The sequence below is a fragment of the Botryllus schlosseri genome, chromosome 15 (genome assembly GCF_051294905.1).
Source record: "Botryllus schlosseri isolate E-star chromosome 15, Bs_hap1, whole genome shotgun sequence".
Taxonomy (NCBI): domain Eukaryota; kingdom Metazoa; phylum Chordata; class Ascidiacea; order Stolidobranchia; family Styelidae; genus Botryllus; species Botryllus schlosseri.
This window is the reverse complement of record NC_137250.1, coordinates 10,450,360-10,468,512: the sequence shown is the minus strand read 5'-3', so window position 1 is coordinate 10,468,512 and position 18,153 is coordinate 10,450,360. Positions and strand designations below refer to the sequence as shown.

Sequence of the window (18,153 nt, the reverse complement as noted above, 5' to 3'; positions counted from 1 at the left end):
ACACCACATACGCTCTCTCGCCACCATGGCATTTAGGGTTGCATTTAGAACAAAAATCAATTTAAAATAAACATGCTTAAAACAAGGCCCTTGCTTAAAACGTGTTTTTATTGTTTTAATATTTGTTTGTTTTTAAGTCATGAAGTCATGAATATTTAATTGTGACGTCATGGTGAATTGACATTCACGATTGAAAATTGTGGTGTTATATTTATCCGTTAGGTGTCTACGTTCTCTTCATTTCCGCTTTTGATTATTTCATGCGTTTGTCTATCAGTAAGTTCATCATTCTGGTGTAGGGCGTTCTGAGAGTACCATGTGTTTCCTGATTTACTTCTGTTTTGACGTTTATATTCTTTGAAGCCTAGTCTACACTTTTAGTGAATAAAAGCCTAGAAAACCGTATGTCTACTGGTGGGTTTTCCTCGAACGGTCACGACAAAAATATAAGGTAAATATAGCTTCATTGAAGAAATAGGCTTCCAACCCCTGTCATATACGGTCCAAAAATGTCTTTAACCAGGATTACATCGTAATGCACCATTTGACGGCCGTCGGTCATCATCATCAGAACATTCAATCCGTACGAATGATATATATATGCGTACCATGGCTGTTTAACCGAGTATTTCGAGGGTTCCAACCATCCCATATTGTATTCGTCTGCTATATCGGGTGGTAATCGTCCGTAGGCTCATGCAACATGTATTTTGGAAAGCATTTACAAAATTATAACACAATTATACAACTTGAAAAACAAATTGTTTTTTCAAAAGGCCTTTGTTTGTTTGTATAAACTTTAAACACTGTTCAAAACATGTTTTAAACAGAGTGTTCCAGACAACCATTTGTTTTAAATGCAACCCTAATGGACAATAGTCAATCAAATGAATGTATCAGAAATGCTAATCCATATATAGTCCGGTTCTTACTTCAAATCTGCAAGTATATTGACACCGGTTTCCAGCTTGATTGTGGTGACAATCGCAGGTTCTTCGACCATCCTTAACACGACAGGTACCACCCGAAGTACACGTAGATGGCATACACGCTTCACTTTCGCATAATGTTCCGTTGAATCCTATTGCACGATGCCGGGAACATTGGCTGTTAGTGCTATTAATCTAACGCTACTGTATTTCGTACAAAATGTTATCCTCTGCTTAGACGGTAGACACGGATTTTTCCGCATTTCGGGTATTGATGGAAACAAGTCACTCATCGTATTTAAAGTTGCTGCTGTATTGTAGGAAGGTACGGCGTTTTTTCGTACGCTTATGTACAGCGCAAAATCATACCACACTATTTCAACTTGAAAAATATTGGTTAGTATACACCTCAACCATTTATGGCCTTACCTGTTGCGCATTTGCAAGTGAATCCACCTTTAATACTCGCAGAACAATTACCACCGTTAAGGCACGGCGAGCGCAAGCATGGATCGGGCAATTCGCAGATTTTCCCTATAAATCCCTTTTGACACACGCACGTAAATCTGAAACAAACTTCGTGTGAACGTGCGTCAATGTGCGATTCAAATTAAGCAACACTTGCCCATTAGCAGTTTCAGTACATCGACCGTTCTCTGAACACGTATTTTCTTCACAAGACAGCTTTTCTGTAATCAAAATCGAAACAGTCCGTCCTCATGATTACCGGACCACTACCTGACCTATCGATCTTGCCTAGGCCATGGATGTCTGATTCCAAAGACTAATCCAAGTCGTTTCGACGCCTTCCTTTCTTTACATCGTATCGCAATTTTTGTGGCGTATTGAACTGATAAAAATTGCTAATAAACCGAACCGAACCGAACATGATTAACACGAAGGGTAGTGCATGGTTACGTCATTACCCGTAACCATATGGACGCAGCGAGCAACAAGCATTAGATTGGTACGAAAAATATTTTAGGTACAGGGTAAGATATTTCGAAACGTGCCGTATCCAATTGGGTGATCAGGGGAGCGAAAGGCGCCTTTCGGTCGCGTTTGGGCTCGGACATGCCCATATTGACATTATATCGCCTAGCTCAGTGGTTCTCAACGGGGGGTCCGCGAAGCCTCAAAATAGTTGATAACCTGATTTGTATTTTTTTTAATTCGGAAAATCACGAGGCAGTATTGCTTCATTACTAGTAAAACTCCATAGCTCCCATCAACAGAATGGACGTCTATGATGAAATATCCTACCGTGAAGACTCATTTTAGTTGCTAAATTGCCAATAGCCTACTGATACAAACATTTTGCGGTTTAGAGATGCTTTGTTGGGAATTGTGGGAAAAGGTTGGATGAGTAAGGTCAATCACAGTGACTTCGAAAAATTTACAAAAATCGATTTTCTCCTGTGACATTCACAACCATTTCTTCCATAATAACTGCTGTTAGATAGAAATGACCAGACCTGACGGTATATGTTCTATAAAAGAATTGTTTATCAATCTGTTGCGATCATACCCAAATGTGTCTTTGGAAGCGTTACTTGTTATCATTGCAATAGCCACCACCTATATTCGTGGAAATGGATTTTCCGCCCTCGTTCACATCACATCGAAGGCGTGGATTTTCAAGACATGACCATTTCAAGAAATGCAGTATTCGCTTTGAAATAATGGAAGTCAACCCAATTTTTACATGAATAGTATGCTCATATTTTCAAGAAAGGCCATTTTGTTGCTGTTTATCACTAAGTCTACACTTATCACTTGCACAAGACAGATGACGATCGCTCGATAATTGAGTTAAATTTGATCAAAAATTTATTGGGGGTCCGCGGGGGTCCGTGACGGTCCAAAAGGGGTCCGCGAAGACAAAAAAAAGTTTAGAACCGCTGGCCTAGCTACTTCATTATGAATTCCATGACGTGACGCCATTACACTCAAAAATCGCACAATTTCAACAACGTGGTTATAAGTAGAACCATATACTGCAAGGGTGATCAATTATATTTCCCGTCAGACCAAATGGGAAGTAAAAAATACGTTGGCGGGCCGACGCAAAAATTTAGAATATGTTTTGCGGCGTGCCGTTTTATTTCTAAATTGTAAGCAGTGAATTACATTGTTAACGCGTACGTACATGTTGCTAAGTTTTAGGCTTGTATTAAGCGTCTCCAACGTAGGCGGTCGTGGGCGTCTTCAAGCGACAGCCCGCGTTGCGCTAGGTCAGTCTCCATTGTCGAGCGCCATGCAAAAGAAAACAGGAAACAAAAAAACATCGAGCCTAAAACTGATCATCTCGATGTTTTTTGTTTTGTTTCCTGTTTTCTTTTGCCCTTTTAATTTTATTTTATCTAATGGAAAAGCCGATATATATATATATGTTGCTAAGTGGATACGTCAATATTAGTCTGCTTCCGTGGCTGTGTGTGGCTTGCTGAAATAGCCTTGCTGTTTTGTGAGCTTCGCTAGCAGGTTCGCATCAGCCAAATGAATGTATTCGTTGCACGATTTTTCCCATAATGCCGACCAAAATTATATTTCTCCAACACGGAGACCTGCTCGGTGCTCACCATAAACTAAAAAGATCGGTTAACGGCGGAATTCAGTGAACAGATATGTATAGTGCTCCCAATCTTGTTGAAATGTAGGCCTTCCGTCGCATCTTACATTGCTTGAACTATAACATCAATTGCGTGTGAGGATTGCATTATTTTACGAAGTAGGAATTTGAAGCGTATGACGTAACAGCTTAAAACACAGACCTGGGAACAAAACAGATTTAACTTCACTATGGAAACAGTGACATATTTTACCTTCAATTGTTACAACATAATTTGCTATATTGGCTTCATTTTGAGCATGTATTACGACGTACGACAGTATAATTGAACCTGTATTACAGCAGTGAACCTGTATTACGATGTATATTATGTAATCACTGTACATAAATAACCTAGACTTCGAAGTAAACGAATTTCCAGATCAGTTTATACAAGTTTCTGTCCACGCATTAACATTTATAAATAGATTTTATAGTCTTAATTTCAAGGAACTTTTAGCGGGCCGCTCAGCCACAACGCTTCGCGGGCACAGTTGGCCCGAGGACCGCACAGGCACAATGCCCAGGTCTTCTATACTGTAATGTTTTTAATCTTATAGTGTCGATCATCTAAAAAGTTCGGTTAGGCAAAGAGGTTGTCGATTCTGATTTTAGCATTAAACAGAGGTCATATAAGTATACTTCGTCGAGAAAGCTACACAAGTAGAAGTTGAACTGTTGCTACTGCCCATGAGATATACATTTCTCAACAGAATAAGGATTCGACCGCATTATGTGATGCAAATGATAGATTTGCTATAGAACAGTGTATGAGTGGTTTTACATCAGCGCCCCTTTTCAGAAAAGGTCACTGCATGGCGCCCTACCCCGTATTACAAGATCAGATTAAGGCAAAGACCGATGCTTTGAAGTTGTATCGGACACTATACGATCACTTTGCGCAATAAGAAGGCAACTACAAATATGGTAGATTGTAACATAACGTTTACATTTACATTCAATTTCACTTCCGGATATAAGAGACAATACAAAAGAAGTGAAATTGATAAATGTAATTATACCATTAACAAATACAAATACAACATTGAAAACGCGGCAATTATATTTCTAAACTTTTGGCCAGAAGCTCCCTTCTCTCTCATTTGGAAGAACGAAGTACTTCTACTTGACAAGCTGTTCAGAGCGAAAAATAAAATTTACTTCGCAAGTAGAAGAATTTCGATACTGACCATGACCCCCTCTGACAATAACACACCTTTAACAACAACCTGAAAGGTGTAGGTTGTGGAATCGCCTAAAGACGATAAAACGCAGGTATAATTGGCGCCGTCGGGTTCCTGGATACTTTCGAGAGTTGCGATGGAGACGCTGTTGTTCGTAGATGTAATATCCGCTGGCAACTCATTTGGAACAAACGCATCTTCCCTAAATCTCACCCTGCAATCAGGAGATGTAATGGTGATTGAGTGGGCAACGGACATCTATAATGTCCCTCCGAATAAAACTTACCATCGGACGTTATACCACCCAGAAACACGAAATTCACACCGCAAAAGCACGGTGTCACCTTTTGATGCAAACACGTATTTCATTTCTCTAGAAGTCTCGTTACTGTAAGCAAAATCGTTTATCGGCAAGCCGTAATTTCACCAGCTAATTGTCATTAAGCATATACCTCATTACGCTAATCCTCCTTGCTGCTACGGAAGTGGTAGAAGATGTAGAGTATGAGTTATCGCCAGAAGTGTCTTGATTTAGTAACCCACCATCGCTGAATAATGGCATGACCGATGTCACCAATAATAAAATGCTAACTGGAGCTCTCAGCAGCATATCCATCGCAACCCGTAGCGCTGATCAGTCTCGGGCATATGCGAAGCCAGCCGATAGACTTCGTAGGAATTTATACCTGGCGCAGTACACGAAGTCGACATTCGAAAAAAGGGATGTATTGCATATAAAGGGCATCCTTCAGATTGGACGATGTACACACATCCTGGGAACAACAGCTCGAGTAATGCCAATTTTGGAATAGCAAGCAGGAATATCTGTAGGTGTATAAATAATTACATAAAAACCGTAACTGCCGCACCCCAAACCCCCAATTAGGGGGCACGAGCTCGAAGGAGGCTCAAAACTATTTCGTGAATTAACATAAATTATTCAAAATTTGTTCGCGGTCTGCGAGATTTAATGTTGCCAAGTATCTTGATTATTGGGTACCCTTCCCCCAAGAAAAACACACATGATTTATAAAAATGGGCATTTCGACGTCGGTCATTACCGCGCCCCGACGCACCAAGACATGTAAAGTTTTAACCCATCTAACATGCGACTCCGTGAACTGTACCAGCGAGAAAACCTTGACCGAAATGAAGTGCCCTTACGCTGACCGAACACTTTGACACATATAGTACATATATATTTAATTGCCTAATGTGCCTAAATGGCTGGCACCGAATGTTCCTGTCCTGGCAATCTGAACACCACGAGACAAACGTCATCCCGCAGAGAAAATTATTTGCCAGTGAAGGAATACCCATTTGAAATCGTGTGCGTCTTTTAGTTTGGTGCGTTTGGACGATTTCAATATCTTTTTGACATAGCAGACAGGAGGTCCTGAAATATCATCATGTAACGAAGTCATTATTCCAACGGGTCCACCCGGATATGTTCACTTATTATTTACGGCCCCTACATTTTCCAATAGGCCTACACCTCACTCAGCCCTAGCGGTATCTGAATGCGTCTGCAGAGAGAGGATAAAAATGTGAGAGCAATATATATGCAATTCCCGATCATATTAACCGATTCAATCATGAATTGTTGTAAGTTTCCGCGTTTTCACTAAACAGTACAACAAATCTCGGTGATAAGCAGCGGGAAATACGCACAGCGTAATATAGATTACTAACCTAGTAATCTATACAGCGTAATGGGGGTCTGGGGGCAAGCCCCCAGAAATTAGGTTTATCACCCTATGGGGGCCTAAGACCACCGTTTTGGGGTGTCTGACGAAGTGTTGTTTCGGTCCTGATAACAACGCGATTTTGTGTTATTAGTCTCACGCCAACGTTTAGTTTCAAATTTACTTCAGTTCAGCAAAATGCCCACAAATCTAGGTTATGGAAAAAACCATTGATATGATAACTAGACCCAAGTAACCGGTACACAACTGATTATGCATTAGACTAAGTGAACTGGAGTAGTTGACTTCGTAATAGCCTATCCCAGTCTATAATGACAGTGTAACTTTCCAAAAATCTGTGTTTAATTGTGTATTGCCCATGGTGCAAGGCAATCAAAGTTAGTCACTCAAATCCAATCTTGGCTTTACACCGACACCTTAAATATTGAACCCACGTAATAGATGGACTATTAAATGAAGTTAATTAGTATTGCGCGCAGTCATCATTTGAATGTTAGCATTGAAAACGATAGGAAAAAGTTTCTTCCGCACTTCTTGTGAGCGAATTCGTTTTGATGTGTGTTAAGCGGTCTTAAGGAGCCGTTCGTGTTTAATATGCAATTTGAATGTTCCCATAATAATTAAATTTTGCCTTGAGGTGGCGAGGAGGAGCCTAGGTAAACCTCCAACACTTAGGTATTGGAATTCGGAAGTCGACCTCGGTCGGACTCGAATCAATGGGTGCGCTCTGGCACATTTCTTGGAGTCGCATGTTACATGGCCTAAGACTTTATGTCTTAGTGCGTCGTGGCGCGGTGATGGCCAACGCCGATATGCTCATTTCCATAAATCTTGCGTATTTTTTCTTGGGGAAGATTACCCAATAATCAAGAATCAAGATATTCGGCAGCTTGAAATCGCGCATAGAGCGAAAATTTTTTGATAAAGTTGCTTAAATTTTCAAAAAATACTCTATAATTTATGCTAATTCACGAAATAATTTAGGGCCCCCTTCGAGCTCGCCACCCCCCAATTATGGGGTTTGGGGTGCGGCAGTTACGGTCCTGCTTGTATCATCTCGGACAGCTCGGACGTGCTGCGCAGTATAGGCAGTAAACAGAGTAGACCAAGTCGCAAAGTGCGACGAAGACTTTACTACCTTAAGTTACTGCGTACTCGCCGAGTGGGACAATATCATCAGAAAGACTGGGATCTGCCGGGTGGCGCCGGGGACCCGAAGCCTCAACCAAGATCCCTGAGGATTAGCCTAAATGCAGAAGTTAAACTTGGAATCCTGTTTTCTTTTGCCCTTTTATTTAATTGAAAGCCGATATATAATATATTGTATCATCTGCATTAACTTAACATTCTCCATTGTCGCGGTGACAAGAGTTACTAGAAAGCCTACTGAAGATATTGGATTAGTTCTGTAAGAACCAGTGTGATCTGCTTATTTTGTAGGCTACGTTTCTTGATTAGATATATCGTCGTCACGTATATAGGTTACTAAATGCAGCAAGTAAAAACCTTTAGTGGTACTTATACTCAAATGTATGTCATACATATATATATATTCGAATCCAAAGGCAGGTTCGAAATTTGATGAGTTCCTCACGGAGTTCACGCTAAAGATGTAAAGAGATAAACAGTTGAGACTTTGCGAGAGTTTTGCAAGATTCCAAGAATTACAAGTGCAAGTTTTGGACGTATATGCCTTTTTTGGCTGCATAACATCAAATCACTTCCGAATTTGCAAGGCCAATAAGTCATTCAATTTCGTCCAAACACCAAAACAGGCAAACCTTCCTCTATCAGCGTGATATCTAATGCGGGAAATCTTCAGCAATAGATACAGGTCAATTGCCAAAAAGTCATATGAATGCAAAGCTATATGCGAAGTTCTCCTAAATGCTGAGAATAAATACACTGATCGTTTGCGAGTTCCCACGCGTCTTCTGCGTTTGTTCTCAAAGAGGAGTACAGTGTTGGCTCCAAAGGAAGTCACGTGATTTATATGATAGCTTAACATACAGAATGTTAGTATATGAGTATTGATTAGGGATGGTGCGAACGTTGGGTTCACGTTCGTGTATGGTATATGCGAACTTTGATTCATGATTTCATGGTTCGCGTTCGCTAAAGAACCGACAGGTTGTACCCTGTTTACATTTATTGTGAGATATCATACTTTCATAGTCATTAGCGATACGTCGAACTAACCAAGCCGTTCACATTCGTCAAGTCGGGTCCGCCGAGGAACAAAACGCAGTTCACAAACAGTAGGAGTCTGAGTACATAAGAATAACAATCCTACAAAACCTTCGGTTTGCGTTACAATGATAATAATGATAGAGCATTTAGCTCTTAATCACATCGTCATGCGTGGCAACTTATCACTGACATCGAGTGTACTGCGGCCAATTTCTGTTCGTATTACAGACAGAGTGCGGAAACTCGAAAGGGAACCAAACAGGAAATATTGCCCGAATTACAATTGTGACGTCACGCGCAGAGTTGGATCAACTGTAATTTGTAATTGAGGTGAATGTAATAATTACATTTTCTCATGTAATTGTAATTGTAATTTGATAAAAAATTTGTCAAATTACAATTTCAATACAGTAGGCCTACATGGTTATTAAGACCAGTCGAGCAGATCATAAAATAATTGGTGCTTCTTCGTTTTACAATCAACAACCAACTTGTGTTCACCGTGACACCAATACCTGTTTCCTGTGAACATGTCAAAATTTCTAATTCGGCTCGGTTTCGGTTCTGTCAACTAGCAATTTTTATCAGTTCAATGCACCACAAAATTGCGATTAAATGAAAATGTAGGAGGTGTTGAAACGTTAAAATAAATTGTTTTTCTCGTTGGGATTGGTATTGTGAGTGCGGGATACTAGGGTTACGGGTGGGAGGATACTAGGGTTACGTGTGTGGGGATATTAGGGTTTTGGTAAAGGGTCAGGATTATGAATAAAATAGTATTCACGGTTGCCAATTCTTTAATTATTTATTATAGTGGTGCCCACCGTAAAAAATACTCCCCAGAACGTTTTAGGTGCTCGCTCCATCGCTAATATTTATATATTATCTGCCGACGGCTATTCAATACCACGTCAGTCTCACACAGGTCCTGCCATGGCACAAAATCAAGGAGTTTCGATGCCAACAATAAATTGGTTGATTTAAAATAATCTCTGGTTTTGGATCCCCTTGGTTCGACTGACAGCCTTGCCGCTGACCTCGGCCAGACAAGGTGCTAATTTTGGTTTCTTGTTATATAAATGGTATTAATTGTGGGCAATTTTGCATCGACGATAACGCAACTGTTACTATTTAAATATAACCTGCGTCAAAGTCCCCTATTTGACTGGTGATAAAATTGTTGCATGTGGACCGGTGCTATCCAGACAGAGTTGGAGCCAAATGGCTTACGAAACCGACCCCCATTTATATACTGGGTTTAATATGCATGCTATGTTTATCACATTAGTCATATTTTAATGATGGGAAGAAAAAGCATCTAATGATGCAGTAAGTCATATCAGCGATAATCATATTCACTGTAATATTCAGAGTGCTCACAGCCTCTTCCGCGTTGCCGTAGGCTATATTTGTCCTGGTTTCGCTTTACAAAACACATAACACCGTAAAGTTGCTACGGTATCTATTCCTAATAGTCAGTATCCAGGATTGTACAATGAACATTGCACAATGCACATTGGTCGCCTATAATCAGGTAAACGTGCCGAGTTGTCATCATCCAACTTCGAAATTCGTTGGAATAGATTCACATGTCGCGCTGTTGAAACTGTTCTCTGTTGAGTAGTGTATTGATTGATGTATGTATTGGCTTCCGTTGATTTAAAGGCCTACTGGTCGCGCCATTTGTTAGAATCACGACTGTATAAATGGGAGATTGCCGCGAATGGCAATATTGTAATATTGTAATATTGCAATACTATAATAAGAAGCTTGGAAATTTCCGAGCCGAGTCCGAGTCGAGCAGAATATGATTTGCTTTGCCCATGCTTAGTTGTGAGGTAGCGATAATCACAGTTCCCGTCGTCCAGTGCATCATGTTGCCTGCATGAGTCAACCATAACCTGCTTCGCTTCTTGCGAATCCGAAATATCACACCCGGAAAGCCATATTTACAACGACTTGTTGACTACAACTATTTGGTTTGACTATATTAATAGTGATGGCATGTAGACGTTTCCCTGAACCTGAGGTTTCATCAATTGCTGTCCCTAATTTAATCTCAAGAACAGATTGTAAGATAGTTTGGTTCGGAACACTAACGATCAAATCCATGCAGCTGGAAAACGCTAAACTAGCTAATTACGTAACTGAGCTGATGAAAGCATTAAATGTAACGTAGGAAGTTACATTACAACTAGGCTCTGTATTGTGTTCGTTAGTCACTGTAACTGCTTATTTTCACATTGCGCTGCATACTATGTCTCGTCGTAAAACAAAGTTCCCAACAAGTGCCCCCGACCATAGAACAGCGAGAAGACGAAGTCATGAATCACGACTCTCGATTGTCTAATGACTCTATTCCAGGGGCGGGCAACATACGGCCCGCGGGCCGGATCCGGCCCGCGGACAGATTTTCGTCTTGCATGATAATGTGGGCCGCCGGCCTCAGTCTTCCGAGATCGCAGATATCAGCAAAAACCGCAGACATATGATATATGTCATGCATCGTTTAGGACGCAGGTATCACGGGAAGCGAGTGCCGCAGTTGGTTAAACACTGTAGTCACGACATCGATGGTTGATGGTTCGAGTCTCGGCTCTGCCATGTTTCTATGTGTCGGAGGTTTATCTGGGCACTTCATCGCCGATCCCGCTGTAATACAGCGCATTAAAAAGCCCAGACGAAGAGAGAGACGAACTCGTGAAAGGAGGCAGCAAATGAGCCGAAAAAAAAGACTCAAGTTCAAGAAGACATGCCATTATGCGATTATGAAATTTACTGTGTGGGCGCAAATAACCACGATGTTGCAAGCGCCAATTATATGCGTTAATAAAACAACAACAACAACGCAGGTATCACGTCTGACGCGTGTCTGTCGTCATTAAAAATGCAGATATCCGGTCCAGACCGTGCCTGGAGGTAGCCTACATAGTGCGCAGGTATCAGCACCGAAGCATGTCCGGATCAAAATAGTGCGCAGATATCAGGTCTGGGGCATGTCTGGCGCAGCACCAACATATCCCAGACACGATGCTCGAATCACAATACAATCCGTACATACCCCAAGCATGATGTCCGAACACTTCCAGACACGATGTCCGAGTGGCATCATATTACGAACGCACCCAAGACATGATGTCCTGAACACACCCCAGATACGATGTCCGAGGGGCAAAACAGTCCGAAGTCACCCCAGATACGATGTCCGAATGGCACACAGTCCGAACACACCCCAGACATGTTGCCCGCACACACACCAGACTCGATATCCGAACACGCCCTACTAGTACTGCATTTCCATGTACAAACAGCTATGAACGAATTCTACTTGAAGCAAACTTTCATTGAAGATCGTTTTTTCCAAAATATTTAAATATGTTTTTTAGCAATCCGCTGCCTAAATCGTGTAACGCCCGACTGATTTTAGATTTCCCCCTCAATTTAACCTTTGACCCTAACCTACAGGGTATTAAATTTCACTTGGAAATATAGACGATCAGACAAGGTTCAGATAAATCCAAGTGCCGTATCTCAACTGTCGCCCAACATCTATACACCTTCTTGAATATTTCATCGATGAAACCTGAGATGTGCAGACCCGAATGAGCAGAAAATTGTCAAAGTGACGTAACTTTTGACCCCAAAGTCCAATTTTCATAAAATAAAGTTCATCTTGTTTGGAATGAGCTCATCTATGCGTGTACCAAATTCCAGGAGATTTGAAGAGGTAGTGATGTGAACATCGTTTGTCCGTGCATGGAATGGCCCAAATGTGAGGCGTTACCTTATATACAGTGTCATCGTAATGGTCGGTCGAAACACAGGGGGCTGATACCAATTGCTGAATTACAAGTAACCTAAAAAATATTGGGGAGAGAATTGGCATTTCAGAACGATTGGGTTTTGATTTCGAGTACCAAACTTCCCCGGCCTACGCCATTCCACACCCCGTACCACCGCAACAGTCACAATTCGACTACTGATATGGCCTAAATGTCTGCAACCAATGATAACCAAGACGAGCATATCATCACAAATCATGTGTATCAGTTTAGTGTGTGTCTTTCGTGGAACACCGGTTAAGAAACTCTGTTCAAGTCTACTGCGTGATTTTAACGTTATCTGATGCTTAGCGATTGGAAGGTAATAGCTCGGTGATCTATACCTCACTCTGACGCAACTACACCTCTGTGTTAGTCTTGTACACGCATTTTGTACATTAGCCGTTTCGGGCTATTGACGAAAACAATAAGGTGCTATATGAGTATGTGAGTCAACCTATATGAAAAGGGGATATCTTCAATATATATCCACATCGGTCAGGTCCACCACACGCGAATGGGCACTCGATAATCACTCGTTCTTGGTCATAGTCCAAGTTTTGCACGTGAATGTGGGATGCTAATGCTGCAATGCGATCTAACGATCAACGTGCGCTACGTTTATCGCTGCGGATTTTTCACCACTTCTGCTCTGTCCTAATGCTTCCATAACACCATATTTTGCACTTAATTCAAATCTTATTAATCAATATGCAGCAACTTTTTTTAAATCCTCGTAACGTATGCAATTATTATTCTTGTGGTGGCTCGGAAAAGTCTATACGTAGGTTTTTTGTCGCCGTATAGGGTTACCATATTTTGGCAAATTTTCACACTTACAATACTGGAGTAAAATCCAGAAGAAATGGTAAATTTTTCCCGACTTTGTGGTTGGTTGACTAAAAAAAATAGTCATTTTTCCCACCCGGCTCCAGCAATTGACACTTTTCTTGAATTCTCAATTCTCCGTTGGTTGTCTAAAAAAGGTCAACTTTCCGGCTCAGCTCCCGAAATGGCCGTCGGAGCGATATACTGTATCTCAGTCGAATTTTACGCTATGTTTAACCAAAATTCTCAAAAAAAAAAGGACCTACGTAAGAACAGCGACACGGGAACAATGAGCTGGGATGGCGCCTACGCTCACCACTACGTTATCTACACCGATTTTAAACTGCATGGAGTGAATTATTTTCCTCTGCGCGACACATTTGTACTACTGACGGGACTATGGGGTACTTACTCTGCCAACCATTTCTACGACCGAGCATATCAATATCCAAAGTTTTGGTCTACCAGTGACGGTCATTTTGGTCAAGGTTTTGCCGTTGCCGATCTTTTTGGCAACGCACTTACCCAGCGAAATGTTGGCCAAAACTTGACGTATTCCTGTGTCCAGACGCAGAACGGGTTGACCACTAAATGAAGGCACCTCATAGGCCCGCACCCGCCAGTTGCACACCCCTAAACTACAGCATACCAACGGTCTTCGACATTTGTTTTCAGAGAAATCAGTCGGGCAAATCTTATGAATTCAAACCAATTTGTGTAATACAAAGGTCTGCCCATTGTCATGATTAAGCTTATTGGCTATAGTATCCAACACGGTGACCTTGGATACGCTAGAACTATCTACGGGAAATCGCACAAGGCGCGAAGAAATTATTTTGCGAGAGATTCATCAAATATTACATATATAATTACATATATAATATATTATATGTATAGGCCTACATATTAACAGACCGCTCTGTGACCGTGCCGAACCGACATGACATCCTTTGCGACCCGTACTTTGAGTATCCTGAGTAGAAAACTTGCGTTACAGTCAGGCTAACTTGTGAATGTGAGTCTGTAATGATGGCATTTACTTCTATCTTTGTTCCTCGTGATCATAGAGCCGTTATTACGAAAATATGATGATTTTTCAGAGAAAAAAGCAGAGAGTCAATTTTCTGTCATTTTTCCGTGTGTGACAGGCTCAGACGTGCTGATGCACTGTATGCCTGCCACTACATCCGCTTTCCAGCCAGACTTTTAATTATGCAATAATTATAGTGCGCAAATAATAATTCGCTACGGCTGGTGCGAGACAAAGTTATTGTAATGGCTGCAATTTGTGGTGCGTCGTAAATCAGACAAGTTTGTACCATTACGTCGCAACGACAAAGGATAGTAAGCCACTGCACTTGAATTTCATATTAGGTTTATTTGCATTATTCCACGTCAGAAAAAGTAACATTTATTTACTATTTTTATCCGCGCGCATCCGCACCACGTTTGTCATCCATACTACATTTTTTATCCGCAGAAGTACGTGCCATCCCACAGGTTGAAAAGCATACATTTGTGCTATTCCAATATATCTGAGCCATATGGCAGCCAGGAGGTCACGGAAACAGCAGATTATTAATTAACAACGCTCGATCCGGCAGATATATAATTTAATAATAAATAATTATATATCATTAACGTGCCCTAAACTTTCGAAGACACCACCTCCCTCAGCTATACCAGTACATCTGATCACGGCGGCAATAGGCTAATATGATATGCAATTGCTAATAATATTGACAAAAGTCAGTCATTAATTAGAGAATTCCAGTATCTGAGATATACACGGCGTGCCTATATGACAATGAAGTCGGCCTTTCGAAAAGTCGGGACCTGGGAGGACAAGGTTACGAAGCTTGGTTGATCACCCTGAGGGCGTCTCAAGGCCAGTGCAAGTAACAATATTGTTGATCAAATTCAACCATAAACCTTGAAAACACTGATCTTCCCCATCGTTATGTCAGTGGGTTATATATCACCCTAAAAGTTGTTTTAATCACCCAATAAGGGCTCAAAACCATAGTTGTTCACTACATTTTTCATATATTTAGTAGGGGGCGTCTGTAACCTCACCAAATGTTTCCCCCCTTTTTTCTGGTTACGCCCTTGTATAGGCTACTAGCCCTCACTCACCCCACTCCCTGTTCAAGTCTGGATATGCATATTGTGAAAAATTGACACTGGTGTAATAAAAGGTATAGGATATAACTGTGAAATGTAACAACTAAAAATATATTGTCCGCGATGGCACATATCACGATAAGCGTGCATGTGCATAGCTTGCTAAACTTTATAAAGGTGATTGGGTGAAAACTTTAACGCTTGATCCATCTGTTCTTTCGATCAAGCCATCCAAAAGTGCCTCCACGGTACTAGGAACCGTTTCTTCGATAGGCCGAATTGTGACGTCTTCCTGTAGATATATTAAATGCCTTGTATCATATATCAATATGGTAAGTAGATGCGGATTATAGTAGAAACATCCATCAGAGAATGATAGTTGCGCTGCCATTAGGCGCGTAGTGTTGTCTATCTTCAATACCTCAATGTACGGTTGACATATAGTGTAGTTCTATCTATATCCAATAAGACGAAGCCTTTCAAATAGCTGTTCGCAGTAGTCTCCGAGAAGAATATAGGTCTACTCACAGCAGCCTTCTGACAAGTGATTGCGCAATCATCGAGTTTTTCCGACTTTGAGCTCTTGTTCAAACAGACGCGACTTGTGCAGTACAGATGCATCTAGAATGTATAATTAGTGTAAAACAATCGAATGTTAACATTCCATAGTAAAACACCAAATAAACCAACTTCCCACCACCGTGAGTAACTATAAAATTCGTCCATACCAGTGGTGGGCAAACTTTTTCGCTCGACAGTCGCATTCACACGCATGGGATAGGCCTATTTACATGACTATAAGACAAGACCCAACGGTATGGCCCCTTTTAGCACAATCCTGCGGTAGTCAAGGCCAGAACACAGACTTGCGAGAGAAAAGAGAGAGAGAGTTATGTAAAGGCAGAGGTGGTCAGTAACGAAGTACTTCTACTTTTTCGAAGTACCCAAGTAATTTTCCTCTACTTCTGGTACTTACTCAAGTAGATTTTCGCTACTTCCACTTCTACTTCATAATATTTTGTGATCTACTTACTTACTTTTCGCTGTTTTCAGTTTGTCAAGTAGAAGTAGTTCAATCTTCCAATCAGGAAGATAGCCTGAGGAATTTTGGGGCTGCTTTCACGGAGTATCAACATTTAACTTTCATAAAAGTAGAGTAAAGCCCAGAATTTTCGTCGCGCTTCGCGCGCAGTGGATCTACGGCGTTACCAGTATGATTTCACGAAAGTATCGATAAATATAATTTTGGTAGCGGCTTGGCGTGGTTCCGTTCACACAGGGATATCTAGAACGAGATATCTAGATATCCCTGAGTTCACACCACATTGTCGCCCTTCGCCCATATGAAATAATTCATCGCACTGTATATGGCTCATCATAACGTTTGAAACTGATGTTTCGCAATCTAGCATTTACTTGTCATATCGTAATCTAGCATGTCCATGGCGCGTCCTAACCTGGAAAAGTGGACTCTGACATTTTTTCAGTTTTAGAACTGCTTTAGCATACCACCTTTGAAACTTTCTGGACTAAAGGCATGAAAAACGTGTTCCACTTTCAGAACTAGTATTTATGTTCCATTTTCAATTCCCAGTATCAAATACTTTGAGTTACAATAATATAAGTTCTCTAGTCTGGATAGCATACATGTTGAAGTATAAAAGCAAGTGTAGTAATGCCTATAATTTACGGAAATAAAGCTACACAATATGGCATTTTTACGGTCCACCATATTTTTTATTAACGTTTACTAATCACGCAAAGCGTTTACATCGTATCCTATACAACTTCTCCGTATTGCTCTTCGACTAAACTACGGACCTTATAATATGGGGGATGGCGCCATACCATGCTATTTTCTAAAGCGTGCTGTTCGAGAAAACAGGATAAGTATCGCATTTCCATATCAATCCTATCATTTTCATCCCATGATGTGGACGAATGCTTATGATATCAAAAATTGGATACCTGCTGGTATGCATCAATATGAATCAAGCTCGTCACCTTTCGCATAGCTCAATTTGCACCTTTATACAATCCACGTGAACACGTTTTCACAACTACTTACTTACTTGAGTACTTTTAAAGTCAGTCAATTCTACTTCAAGTAGTTTTAGGTGGCTTATGGAAGAAGTACTTCTACTCGTACTTGAGTAGATTTTTTCGTCGCTACTTCTACTTCTACTTGAGTAGCTTTCTTGACTACTTTGACCACCTCTGTGTAAAGGTGAGTGTACTGTCGTTTAGAAAACATATTAATCACCGTTGTGGAAACATTGAGCTAAATCTAGCAATCATTTTGCCGAACGGTTAGATGTTGACAAAAATAAATCTTGAAATTCGCTTGTGATGACTAATGACTATACGAGCATAATTGATGAATTTGTCATGAACTTTGCGATTGGGCAGATGTTGATTTGAAAAAAGGGTAAACATTTTCTCTAGCGGCCTCGTTGTAATGGATTTGGTACGACTTCCCCCGATTAGACAAAGTGTGGTTGAGAGGCAATTGCATAGGTTCAACAAAATCATCTCGCGATTCTCAACTCGAGCACACCTGAGGTAGTTTTACAAAATGAGGGGGATTTGCACGAAAAGGGATATTTTAAATCGCATTTCACCTATACTTCTAGCAAAATATCAGCAGAAAGGAACATACTTTTGGTACGAACTAGTTTCATTATTTACAGTTCTGCCATGAGAATGAAAAATTTGATATTTTCCCCTACAATCCTAATGCCAGATTCGCCCTAAAAATAC

General features: G+C 40.8%; 3 protein-coding genes across 4 annotated transcripts in view; 1 reads left to right on the top strand and 2 right to left on the bottom strand.

The window, feature by feature from the left end:
* Nucleotides 1–5,389, bottom strand: part of LOC145457686 (uncharacterized) — a 31,913-nt gene extending 26,524 nt beyond the window's left edge. For both annotated transcript variants that reach the window (XM_080335952.1, XM_080335953.1), the window contains exons 1-6: nt 5,177–5,389; nt 5,011–5,112; nt 4,757–4,938; nt 1,555–1,618; nt 1,359–1,495; nt 933–1,081 (exon numbers count right to left, since the gene is read on the bottom strand). In XM_080335952.1, the coding sequence (XP_080192078.1) occupies nt 933–1,081; nt 1,359–1,495; nt 1,555–1,618; nt 4,757–4,938; nt 5,011–5,112; nt 5,177–5,340 (798 nt within the window). In that variant the 5' untranslated portion in view covers nt 5,341–5,389. The remainder of the gene's footprint in view (nt 1–932; nt 1,082–1,358; nt 1,496–1,554; nt 1,619–4,756; nt 4,939–5,010; nt 5,113–5,176) is intronic.
* The window catches only part of LOC145457722 (THAP domain-containing protein 1-like), a 474,772-nt gene that overhangs the window by 72,271 nt on the left and 384,348 nt on the right, over nt 1–18,153 (top strand). The window lies entirely within an intron of this gene.
* The window catches only part of LOC145457685 (uncharacterized), a 29,773-nt gene continuing 27,056 nt past the window's right edge, over nt 15,437–18,153 (bottom strand). Inside the window, exons 16-17 of the mRNA XM_080335951.1 lie at nt 15,922–16,014; nt 15,437–15,685 (exon numbers count right to left, since the gene is read on the bottom strand). Coding sequence (XP_080192077.1) covers nt 15,563–15,685; nt 15,922–16,014 — 216 coding nt within the window. The 3' untranslated portion in view covers nt 15,437–15,562. The remainder of the gene's footprint in view (nt 15,686–15,921; nt 16,015–18,153) is intronic.